The 12,668-nt window shown below is 52.2% G+C and overlaps 1 protein-coding gene across 1 annotated transcript; it reads left to right on the top strand.

Annotated features, from left to right (window-relative positions):
• On the top strand, positions 1-9,880 carry MAFF (MAF bZIP transcription factor F). Its single transcript, XM_034776663.1, has 3 exons — positions 1-237; positions 6,323-6,392; positions 6,906-9,880. Exons 2-3 carry the CDS (start codon positions 6,357-6,359, stop codon positions 7,317-7,319), a joined length of 450 nt encoding a protein of 149 aa, XP_034632554.1. The 5' UTR covers positions 1-237; positions 6,323-6,356; the 3' UTR covers positions 7,320-9,880.
• The last annotated feature ends 2,788 nt before the right edge of the window (positions 9,881-12,668 follow it).

Below are 12,668 nucleotides of genomic sequence, written 5' to 3'. Positions count from 1 at the left end.
AAACAATGATGTCATCGCATGACTGTGTTTTTATGAATGAAAAGAATCCTGTGAGTGAGTAATTCCAGGAAACTCATATTACAACTCAGCAGATCTCAGCCCAGAGCCCATCTCCTCTCCAGACAACAACTTCAAACAAGCAGGTTACAGAGCAAAACCATTAAGAAAAAGGATCTCCAAGGAGATAAAGAAGGGAGGAGAGCAGCAACAAAGACTCGAACCAAGGAACACCGCGCAGTAAGTGAGAACTCTACTTATTTCTTTCCCACCCCTCCATAGGAGGGGTGTTTACAGACTTCAGAGAGGGGTGTTTACAGACTTCAGAGAGCTTGGGGTGGTGTGTTTATGTTGCTGGCTGTGTATGTGTGTATCCCACCAGTGTGGGCTTTTTGTTTTCCTTGTGCCCTCCATACCCAGAGAAGGATAAAAAGCCTGAATGATACAGCTCTTCTCTGTGGCGTGTTTATTTTAGGAGTGCGTGTGTACAGCTAAAGGGAGGGTTGATGTCAGCTGAAATCAAGGTGGGCGAGAGTGTGTCTGGTGAAGGACATGGTTTTATCAGTTTTGGATATAAGGGGTTTATCTTCAGAGAAGCATGGGGGGCGAGGAGCAATGGAGAGGATCAAGTGTTCAAAAGCCCGGAGTGTCTCTGTGAGGGTGCATTCATAGCTGTTTTATACACACCCATTGCTGAGCTCAGACAGCTGTGAAGGCAGGAAATCTCTCAATAACAGAGAAGTTACTCATGGCGCAAATTAACTGTGTGTGGGGCATGTGTGTATGTGAGTGAAAGAGAGGTACAACCGAGGCCTTGATCTATTGAGAATCCGCTGGCACATTTAATAAGACTAGAGATGTTAGCCCTTCTATCCTGGCCAAATCTAGGATTGCCGTCTGTCCAGATTTTCTCAGGATGATCCCTTTTTTAAGGTAGTTGTCCTGGGAAATCTGTATGGGTGCTCAGTACACACTGCCAACTGTCCAGTTTTATGGGCTCAGGATCATCCCAGATATCCCATTTTTTTGTACCTCAGAGGTACACAATCACAGCCAAATGCCACCTGGGGTAAACTACAAGGACCCCATCTTGTGTTCTTTGCTTCATCTTGAGCTCCCATTGACTTCAGAGGCAGTGTTAGCTATGCAACAGTTGCAAAATGTAGCCCCTAAATTCCCTTTGAGGTTTCGCTTGGATAAATATTCTTCTTCCTTTACCTTCTGTCCTGAATTATTGTGTAGTATTGCTGTGCACTGTTGAGCAGCTGCTGAGTTTCAGCCCAGAGGTGGCTGCATTTCAGTGGCAGGTGAAGTGATCCCTGTGTAAACAGCATAGCTTGGAAATGAATTTACAGAGCACTTTGAGTTCTAGGGTTAAAAGGCGCTAGTTACATTTGCCAGCAGATGCCATACAAGTACCAGGCTTATTTCTTATTCTAAGGGTATCTGGGGGGGGGGGGGGAAATGACACGGTCACATGCCAACATGTGATGACTTGTGGGCAAATGCTGAATTTTTAATGACTACCACTGAGTATACATTAAGCATAGATCATTCTTGTGAGATGTGTGTACTGTTTCTTTAAATCTATAGCAGGAAGCCAGGCAGGAAGGGCAGGGGAAAGTTCGAGGCAGAAATTCTATAGGGAAGCAGAGAGAGTAGCTTAGGGTTAATACTTTCTTCATGTTCAATGTTAGAATTAAGCGACTCATTATCATATGACAACTATTATATCAGATCCCACACAAATACTCGGAGGTAAGGTTGCTAGGCTGTGAATCCTGCTATTGCAAGCCATAAAAAGCAAGGAAATAGCAGTTAAGGCATTCACACCCTCCCACTTCACTACACTCATTAGTTCCTCTTCTGAACCTCACATACCCCCTCTACCACCCACAGGTCATACACTGGTATCTCCACCCTCCTCCAGTGTTTGGGACGCCGCTTAACACCCAACATAATCAACATTGCTGGGATCTGCCTCTACTGAGCTAGGTTGCGGAGGGATTCCCTTTGGAGTTCTCCCTCTCCCACAACACTGAATGGAGGTTTCTCCAGGCAGATGCCTCTCTTCAGGTGCAGCTATTGCTCACCCTTCAAAACCTGGTGCAGAGTGAGAGGAAAAGGTCCAGTTTTCCCCTACTGGGACAGCCTAATGCACTGTCCCGATGTGGAATTACTGCTAGAATTAGATGCTACTAGCAATAGTTTTACCCCATGCCCACACACTTGCCACCATTGCTACCTCCTCCCACTCAGTGTCAACCAGCATATCTGCCTACTTTTAGCACACCCATGTATCAAGGCACCTTTAGCTGCCAGGCCAGCTCGCTTCTCTCCCCGCATCAAATCACAGAATTACAACCCTCCAACCTCCAAATGGTGGTAAGGGAAGAGAAGAAGCTACTTCTCCTCCTCTATGGGGGGGGGGAACCTTCCCCCTCCCCTTAATCTAAGTCCAATGGAGCTACATGCTACAATGCTGGGCATGAATCAATACAGGGAGCCCAATACTGTTCCCAATGGAGTCAATGGAAGTTTTGCCCCCGAGTTCAAGAGGAGCAGCGTCTAGCTAAGTGGGGTTGCTGTTGGAACCACAAACGTTGAAGCATGGGAGTTTGGCAGCTAAGTACCTTGGAGGACTAGGTCTGAATTCCCTGTCCCTTGTGTGTGTTAAGTCACACTCCTAAAGCAGGGCGGACCGGAGGTCGTTTATAGTCATTCCAACACGTGGGAAAAAACAGGGACTGAAAAACACTGATTAGCTAAACATGGTGTTTAATCTTCGGCATTAGCGTGTGAGGCACAATGTAGCTGAGTGAATGCCACTGGGGGACCCAGATAATTGAATTTCCTGACATTTGTGCACGAGGTATCTTAGCTTTATCATCTCACCCACACTTCTTAAAGTAGCAGAAGACTGACTCTGCACAGACTCTGGTAACCACGGTGGGGGCCTGCTCCCCGTCTCTGATTCCAACTTCGCCAGATCAGGGAAGTCCTACCCCAGCTTCCAACTCCACAGTCTCCTGTCTCTGACAGTGGGCATCTCAAGCTGCGCGTCTCAAGTGACTATTCTTGTGAATTTGAATTAAAGTCCTTTCACCTATGACAATGGCAGACTGAGCCCGGACAAGCATTTCTGTACTCAGCTGCAATGAACTCAGGTTACATGAGGATCTGATTTTTTTGTCTTAGTTACTGTAACCTCTTACAGTTTGGCCTCTCTGCCTCTAACACCTCCCCCCCCCCCCCCCCCGCCAATCCAATATTGCACTGTTCAGGTCATCCATCTCTCCCATTGCTCTGACCATGTCACCCCATCCATGACCCCCCTTTTTAGTGTCTCTCTTATTGTATCCGATGCCAGCTCCTCACCCACACATCCAGGGCCCTGCATATTCCATCCCCTGCTTCCAACTCTGCTCTCATTTCCCCCTCCTTCTCCCTCACTCCCTATACTTCTCCCAACCCTCTCTTCCTTAGGGCTCTTTCTCAGACTCTTGTATCTCCACCTTCCCTTGTTCTGCTCCCTGTGGTTGGAGCAGTCTGCCTCTTCTCAACCATCAGGCAGCATCTCTCTGCCTTCAAGGCCACCTCTTCCAACACCTCCTCTTTCTCTTATCACTAGCCCTCACACCCACCCTTACCTGGTCTGTTGCCCCTGTCCTGTTTTGCTTACACTGGAAGCTCATGGGGACAGAGAACACATTTTGCTGGGTGAATTCACAGAGCTCTATGGCTGCTGTTTCATGATAATCATGGTCACATTTCAGCCATGCAACCCTCCCCTCCCTGCCACAGTGGGAGAATTACCGAGAATGGGGCATGTATAGCCTTGGTGACCTTGCTGCTCTCTGTGCTGAATCACAGTGAGATGGCTCTTCTCCCTCCCACACTCCTGCTGCTTCCCTCACTCCTGCTCCTCCTCCTCTGGGACTCTCCAGACATTTGATTGACTCAGCCACAGAGCAGAGGAGTCTTTGCCACCTACCTGTTCTGCGTCAGCCCCCAGCATGGGAGAGTGGGGCAGAAAACATGTGGTGTTTCCATGAAGTGAGGTGACTCCTGGCACTGACACTGTTTCGTTTCTTTTGGTGTGTGTTTGAATGGGCTTTGTCAGAGCCCCTGGCTTCATGGCTCTGCTCACGTTTCACAGGCAAGGCAGGTAGCAAACTTGTGCGTGGTTGTGCAGGTACATCTGGGCACATCCTTGTTGTGTATTAGACCCACGTGCATGTAGGTGGGACAAAAATAGTGTCCATATTTCTAGTGCCTTCTATCCCAAATGGCTTTCTAGACAGGGCTCGCTCTGCCCCCCCATGAGATGGAAGGTGGCTGCTCTGCGGCAGTTTAGGGCAGGTAATGAGAACAATACCGCTCAGCCAGGTGGAAGTCTGGGTGGTGTTTCTGCATGCAGGCCTACGTGAGCGTGTTGGCAGGAATCGCCTGTATTTGTATCCTCACAGGGGGCGTGTGGGGCGGTGGGTCACAGACTCACTCTGGTCCCCAGAAGGGGTCCCTGCCTGCCACAGGGCAGTCAGGTCAGCCCAGGAGGGAGCTGCTCCATTCCTGACTTGCCCTGGCAGTTATTCCTAGCTCAGACCTGCCTCCTCCATCCCCTGTGGCATCTACATGAACCCCGGGGGTGACATCCTGCTTGCTGCCAGGGCTCTGGTTGGGGTTCAGGAGTGAAAGGGACGTGCCTCAGTCCCCTCCCGCCTCCAGTGTTGGGCCCTTGTGAAGAGTGTTGTCCATGAGCCTGGCTTGCCCCAGCTCGTGGGCTCAATCGAGTATCATGTCTGGGCACGTCTCAGCAGAGCAAAGCGAGTGACTCCTTCCCTCTGCTGCTGGCCTGTCCGTCCCACATCCTGAGGGAAAGACCTGTGGCTCAGCTCAGCCCCCACGGGATTCTGGGGGAGAGGTGGCTCAGACAGACACGTGCACCCTGAATGGCTTTTGAGGGGGGCAGGGGAGGCCGAAGGAGCCCTTTGCGCTGCTTGTGACAGGGACTCCTCTCAATTCCTCTAACTCTAGGGCACAGGACTGGGGTATTTTAGACAAGTTTGTAAGTTTCGAACGGCCACCTGCTCTCCCCCACTCCTCCAGGCCAGACTCAGACATTAATTTTGGGTCCCCGGCTTGAGCCCCCTTGTGCTTGACCTTTCAGTGGGGCTGGGCCCCGGCAGCTCCCATTGACTTCAGTGGAATCCCCTTTCCCCACCCCTCCAGCCCTGGGCACCGGTCTGTGGTCCCCAGAGAGAGTGGGGGAGGGGGAGCACAACCCCCTGCACACATAGATGCCCCAGCGGCGTCACTGCTGAACCCCGCTCCCCGCCCTGCTCTTCGGTTTTGTGGGGGCCTGTGCCACAGCAACACGCACAGCTCCCCCAGTGGACCCCTTCTCAGAGGCCTGCCCTCCCTCCCCCCAAAAAAACCTGCCTGCATCCATCTGCCTCTTGCCTGTCGCCCCCAGCCCTCCCTCTCCTACGCTTGTCTGTAGGGCTCTGTAATCTGTCAACAAAGCTCTGCTTCCCAACCGGAGATCAAGGGAGGGAGTTTAATCTCTGCCGAGGCCCACTGAGCCAGACAGGGCAGGCCAGGTGCCTGCAGGTGAGGGGGGGCCTGGAAGAGCAGAGCCCCCAGGCAGTTTCCTGGGTCACGCCACAGCCCTACCAGCCAAACACCCCTTTCCCCGGCCTCCCTGCTGATCTCTGGTCCTGCTGCTGCCTGTGTTGCTTTTACTTTCCCTTTAGCCGTCCTTTCCAGGCACGGACATTTCAGTGACACACACACCAGCTGCCTCCCCACCATGTTTTCTCTCAGTCAGGAGAGTTCTTGCCCTCCTGCAGTTCCTGGTGAAGGCAGGGGCCAGGCCCATCTATTTCAGGACGGATGGTGTGGGGCAGCGGGGAACCTGTCTATAACCTGCATTGGGAGATAGGTGGGGAGCTGTGGGTTCTGCCTGCTGCTGCTGGTCATTTGGGGGAAATAAGGGAGGGGAAGGAATTTTGGAATGTTTTGCTTTTAAAATCGAATGACTGATTCATTCAGTGCTGGGCCTCTGCGCTCCCCTGACCCCCATCTCTCTAGCGGGACAGAGGGTGCACCCACACCCCCGTGAACGTGTCCTCAGGGAAGAGACCAAGTGATTTATGTTCCAGGCTTATGGTGCTGGGGCAAGAAATGCTGGGGAGCAAAGAAGGGATGGGGATGGGATTTGTAGGGCCAGGCTGCCTTCCCCCCTCCCCCCACTAACAGAGCCAGAGGCGTGAAATGAACAGGGATGGAGGGGAGTGACATGTTGCTTCTGGCTTGTTTGCAGGGTCCTCCTTTGGGGAGCACGACTGCAGGAGACAATGTCTGCAGACAGCTTATCGAGCAAGGCCCTGAAGGTACGAGTGAGTTCGCACCAAAGAGCACAGCCAGCATCACCTCCTTTCTCCCTGCTCCCCCATCTCGCCCTTCCCCATTCCTCTCTCCCACCCTCAGGAGTGGTGGAAGTGCCCTTAAAGTGGGGGGGCCACTGGCACCTGAACCCTGGCCCCACCCCTCACACCACCCCTTCTTCCCGAGGCCCCACCCTCACGCCTCCCCTTCTCCCCCAGACCCCACCCTCACGTCATCCCTTCTCCCCAAAGCCCCACCCCCACACCGCGACTTCCCCCAAGGCCTCGCTCCTGCACTGCCTCTCTTCCCCCCAAGATCCCGGCCCCCCATCGCTCACCCTTACAGCCAGTAAAAAGGGTGAGGGCATAGCCCTCCCACTTTTAAACGTGATGGGACCATGGCCCCCTGGACCCCCCTTCCGGCACCCCTGCCCACCTTGTACTCTCTTCTGTTCCCCCACCCCCCTTCCTCCTCTCTCCAATGCACTCCTTGCTCACCCACTGTCCTCTCTTGGCCAGATCAAGCGCGAGCTGGGGGAGAACACGCCCCACCTGTCGGACGAGGAGCTGATGGGGCTGTCAGTGCGGGAACTGAATCACCACCTGCGGGGCCTCTCCAAGGAGGAGGTGGCGCGGCTGAAGCAGCGCCGGCGCACGCTGAAGAACCGCGGCTACGCGGCCAGCTGCCGGGTCAAGCGGGTGTGCCAGAAGGAGGAACTGCAGAAGCAGAAGACGGAGCTGGAGCGGGAGGTGGACAAGCTGGCCCGCGAGAACGCTGCCATGCGCCTGGAGCTGGACGCCCTGCGGGGCAAGTACGAGGCGCTGCAAGGCTTTGCCCGTACAGTCGCTGCCCATGGCTCTGCCGCCAAGGTGGCCACCGCCAGCGTCATCACCATCGTCAAATCCGGCACCAACCAGGCCACATACTCCTAGTGCCCGCCCAACCCCCCCACGAACTGCGTCCTCCCTCCATGGCTGGGCCCAGCTCTTTACCCAGAATGGACAGCGGCTGCCCTGGCTTCTCCCACAACCCCGCAGGAGACAGAATTGACTTGAAGACCTTAAAACAAGTGGTCCCTCGATTTCTCCCCACCTTGAACCAAGCGATGGTTCAGCCCTCCATCCGCACCCCCTTCTCCCCCCATTAACTCGTCAAGCTGGGTGAAAATGTTCCGACAGGAATCTCCTAGCTGAAATATTCCCTCCCCGAACAATTGTGTACTGTTATAAAAAGTTTCCTCGTAGCTTCTCCTGCCCATCGGTGCCCCTCCCCCCATATTTACCCAAGGGGCTCAGAGACCCTTCCCATTTGTTATTGGTAGGGGTACAGCTCCACTGACGCCAAGATCTGTGAGATAAGGGGGATGGGGGGGGGAAGAGAATCAGGAGCCAGGCCAAGGACCTATTCTACTTTGTCAAGCACAGAGCAGGGGATGGGATACCTGTCCAGAGAATAGCCAGGAGTTGCCCAAACCCTGCTGCCCTCTCTCCCTAACTCTGGCCCCTCTATTCCAGATTTTCTGTTGTGGCCTCCCCCGAGGGAGATAAACTGAAACCCTCCCTGCCCCCTTGTCAGTTGCATTTCGGGGGTCTTCACTTCCCTAAGCTGCCACACCTTTCCAGGAAGGCCCCAAAACAACTGCTATTGAGAGCAAATGGCAGAGGCTTTGCCAGCTGAGTTAAGTCTGTCTTCCAGGGACTGGGCATTAAGGGGAGTCAGGGTAGTGCTGGGGGAAAGAGAGGTTGCAGTTTAATGGAGAGGGGGAGGAAAAAGAGAGGACAAGCGTGGGAGTGATGGAGAGACAACAGGCTCTCTGTAGCACGTGTCAGGACTGACTCCGCTCCTGGCCATTATAACTCAGATCTGGGCTAGACATCAGGGTGATGAGCACACTAGAAATACAAAGACTCAGCTGCAGGGGTGAATTTAAATTTAGCAGCAGGGCTAAATTTCCAAGATCTCCTGCATGGCAGGGAATTGGTTTTGAGAGAGTGACCAGGATGAGAAAAAAAGAGGGAGAGAGAGAGAGAAGGAAAGAGAGGGAGAGTAGAGACACTAGAAAGAGGAACAAAGCAAGTGAGGCAGTTGGATAGAGAAGTAGCAGCAGGACTATGTTTGACATACTGGAGGGAGGAGAGACTGTTTCAATCACATTTTGTGACCACAGAATTTAGAAGATCTGAAAAGAACAAAGGAGGCACAGCACGTTTCGGTGCAGCCCTGGTTGCGTAACTGGGAGCTGGCACAATTGCCAAATGAGCTGCAGAGATAAGCCACGCAGAAGGAAGTTGTAGTATCAATCTGGTTTTTGCTGGGCTAGATCCATTCATACAAAAACCAGCACAGCCTGAAAAGGCAGATGGAGCCAGTAACCAGCTGAAATGGGTTGGACGCTCACGTTTGATTCTTTAGCTTTAAAGATGGAATTTTTTTGGGGGGGGCAGGGGGAGCAGGGGGAAGAGAGCAGTGTCCTTTTATCTCGACTTACACACATGCTCACACCCTTTCCTTCTAATGGTGACATTTCCTCCATGGCATGGTGGGACTCTTCAAAAGGCCAGCAGGAAGGAAATAAACACAGCTGTAGTGGAGATAAAATTACTAGTTACATGACAGTAGCACCTGGACATCCCCACTGAGACTGGCACCCTGTTGTGCTAGGCCCTGTACAAACAGAGAGAGAGCGGGCTCCTGCCCCCAAGAGCATACCTTCTGGGGGGTGGGGGGAGGGAGGGAGACGCAGAGGCACACAGGTGAAGTGACTAGCCCAAGGTTGCCCAGCAGGTTGGGGGCACAGCTGGGAATTGACAAGCCAGGTCTCCTGACTCCCAGTTCAGTGCCCTTTCCCCTGAACCAGGCTGGCTCAACCCACTAGCTGAGGGAAAGCGGGAAGGTGGAGAGCCCAAGTGGTGGCTCAGGGAGCAGGGGATAGTTCCCCGCTCCCTACCAGTCACAGGCACCTTTTCCAGTATCATTGAAATAGGAGCTTGGGCACAGGAGGGAGGCGGATCCATAAATAAATACGGACAGCATAGGGGTCAGTAAAGGTAATACTGGGCAGTCACCATTAGGCATCTGTTAGGTTAGAGAATTAACCCCTTCATTTCCCCCACATCTGGTTGGTTGTCCCTGCAGCTTGCCCCACCACCCACCACAGTGCCGCAGCCAGCTCCAGAGCGGTGCGGCCAAACTTCCCCCTCCGTGTACTTTGTGGGAAGTTCCATGGTTAGCCTCTCCCTTCCCCTTCCCCACCTTTGGTTTATTTATTGCACGAATGTAAGTTATTTTCACGTCCTCTTTGCCATTCCGCCTCTCGGCACAGCCAGGATGTTGGTACAGAGCCGTACTTTATATTTTATATATGCAAATCACATTTTATCTTATACTTATATAGAGCAAAAAAAAAGGTATTTATTTTCTGACGTACAGTAAGTGATCTACCCGACTCCTCTGTATTTTGTAACTTTACAAATAAAGCAAGTTTTTTTCCACAGAGAGGGTGTGAGTTTATTAAGTTGTAAAACAGATCTCTGGGCTTATCAAACTGAATAACTATTGCCAACTCTTGTGGTGCTCTCAGTTGGCTATTTTTCTCAAAGCCCCACTTGTTGGAGTCAAGAGCTTACATGGAAAATATCTTTTTAATTAAAGAAGTAAGTTACTAGCTCTGCTGGTTGGCCAGAAAAGGTTCAGTACATGAACCAGCTGCACCCGAAGTGCTCAGAACCTGGAAGTTGACTAAAAAGAACTCATGTTCTGTGCAATCACATGATTTGGGGGTCTGAGGTTTTTTAAAACACTTGGGGTTGTAGATACTAGTGAATATGGATCCTAGTGGCAGTGTCAGAGTGATAGGCCTCAAGGTGGACTTCACTTTTATGCACAGGACTGGTCCAACATGGGAGGCAGCAACACGAATGCACACAGTGCCTAGACAACATGTCTCAGCCCTAAGGTGACCACCTGGCTGGTATTTAACCAGCCTGGTCATTTTTTTTTTTTTAAATGGATTTGCCATTTCCCAGAAAAATAATTGAATCTGCCTTTTTTTTTTTTTTTTAAATGTGGGTCTACAGCTTTGCATTATCATCACAATACACTGGGATAGCTAATGTTAAAAGTTTCTGTGTCTGGCTAAAGATGCTGCAGTGTTCCCACTTCTGCAGTTTAAGTCATAACAGATCAATACTGGTGAAACTACAGCAGCTGTCTGCCCATCAAAACGCAAGCATACTGCATGTGTGTGCGAGAGAGGGTTTGAGTCATGCGAGAGTGAGGAGACTGGTATGTTATCAATCTTTCTAGACCAGCAGTTCTCAACCCACGACCCCTATGTGGCCCAATTAGCACAGAGCTGCGGCCCAGCTGTGTGCTAAAGCCCACCAGGACATGTGGCGGGTGTGGGTTCCCAGCTGCCTGACCGCCCAGTGTGGCGGGGCCGCGGGGCTGCCGGCCAGCCCTGCAGGGTCCAAGGTCTGGGGCTGTCAGTTGGCCCTGTGGGGTCCGGAGCTGCCAGCCAGCCCCGCTGGGTCAGGGGGCTGCCCCATGGAGTCGGAGCTACTGCCTGGCCCTGTGGCGTCAAGCTCCAGGCTGCCATCCAGCCCCACACAGAGGCTCTGGGTCCCTGCTGCCATGCCCAGGGCTCAATGCCTGGCCCCACTCTGTGGAGGGGTCTCTGGGCGGGAGGCGCTGGGCATAGAGGTCCATCTGTGGGGGGAGGGGTGCGGTATGGTTCTCAACCTGCGGCCCAGAATGATAAATAGGTTGAGAACCACTGCTCTACACACTGTAAGTGGCAGTTGAAGTGGGGTGTGGAGGGGTGTTGCAAAGTTGCCTTGGGGACTGGGGTTGCGGCAGGCTTGCCTTGTCTGTGTGTGTGGGGGGGGGTGCCTTTTTTTTTTGGCATTTCAAAGGTGGTGACCCTATTCAGCCTTGCCCTGCAGCAGCCACCCCTAGGGGCAAGATGACAATCTGGTCTTCTTGCCCCATTCAACACCCTTGCCTTCCTGCTGAGTTTGCCAGTGAAGGGGGCAATTAGTGCCAAGGGCTGCCAGGGTTCTCATCCTACTAGGAATGGGCTGGAGCCGGGTTGTAGCTAGGCGGCCTCTGGAAAATACAATTAGGTCGTAACAACTTTCAGTGGTTTTTGAGGTGGAAGGATCTGGATACTGAGACCATTGGCTGGTGTACATAGGGTCATGGGGGCTGCAGGGAGGGAAACACTGTGGGTCCATTCTGCTGCCTACACAGGAGCCTTGCAGCCGGGAGACCACACTGCCTTACTAATTGAGTTAAAGGGCGGGGAGGGGAGGGGAAGAGGGTCCTTCCTGATGGGGAACCTACAAGGAGCCAGGAGGCCCCTGTGGCAGGAATGCAGAATACAGCAGGAAAAGCAGGTGCATGATAGAATTCCAGGAATGTTACCGAGAGGTCAATGACTGCTTGGTAGTTGGTCCCACCCGCTCCACATTCCACAGAGCTGCCATCACCACAGGAAAACAAGGATCCTCTTAACCTACATGGACAAACATGTGATGACTTCTGCTCGCCAGAGCCCAGGTGGGAGGGATTACTACAGAGCTTTGCAATGTGCACAGGTAAGTTCCCAGCCTCCAGGCAATGTTGAATCCACACACCTATTCTGCATTTGACATCCAGTCTCCATCTGCCTCCCACTGCAGCAGCCTCTAGTGCACTCCTGCCAGAATTCATGTTCAGCGTCCACCAGCCTACTAGGATCCCTCCTCTAGTGTAGTCTCACTATTGGTTGGGGCTTCTCCAATAAGTAGCATCTTGTTTCTTTGGGGATGCGTCCATACGAAGTAGAGAGGGGGTCCCTGTAACACAACTACCACATTTATCACCAATTTCATGCTGGCTAGAAGCGCATGGCAAAAATACAACAGTAAGCCTATAACCAGAGTGCACTTGGGGTTTTAAACTAAACTCAGTTACCCTACTGTAATACTTTGCAATTATATTTCGTTTTTCCCATAAACAGATAATCTCAAAGCATTTAGCATTATCATCCCATTGTACGAACAGGGAAATGGAGGCATAGAAAGGTTAAGGCCTACTTTTCTACATAGAAGTGTAGGACTGGAAGGAACCTCGAGAGGTCATCTAATCCAGTCCCCTGAACTCATAGCAGGACTAAAAGTATTATCTAGACCATCCCTGACAGGCGTTTGTCAAACCTGCTCTTAAAAATCTCCAATGACAGAGATTTCACAGTCTCCCTGGGCAATTTATTCTAGTGTTTAACCACCCTGATAGGAAGT

Source organism: Trachemys scripta, chromosome 1 (assembly GCF_013100865.1).
Source record: "Trachemys scripta elegans isolate TJP31775 chromosome 1, CAS_Tse_1.0, whole genome shotgun sequence".
In the NCBI taxonomy this organism is placed as follows: Eukaryota; Metazoa; Chordata; order Testudines; family Emydidae; genus Trachemys; species Trachemys scripta.
This window is presented reverse-complemented; position numbering and strand designations above follow the sequence as displayed.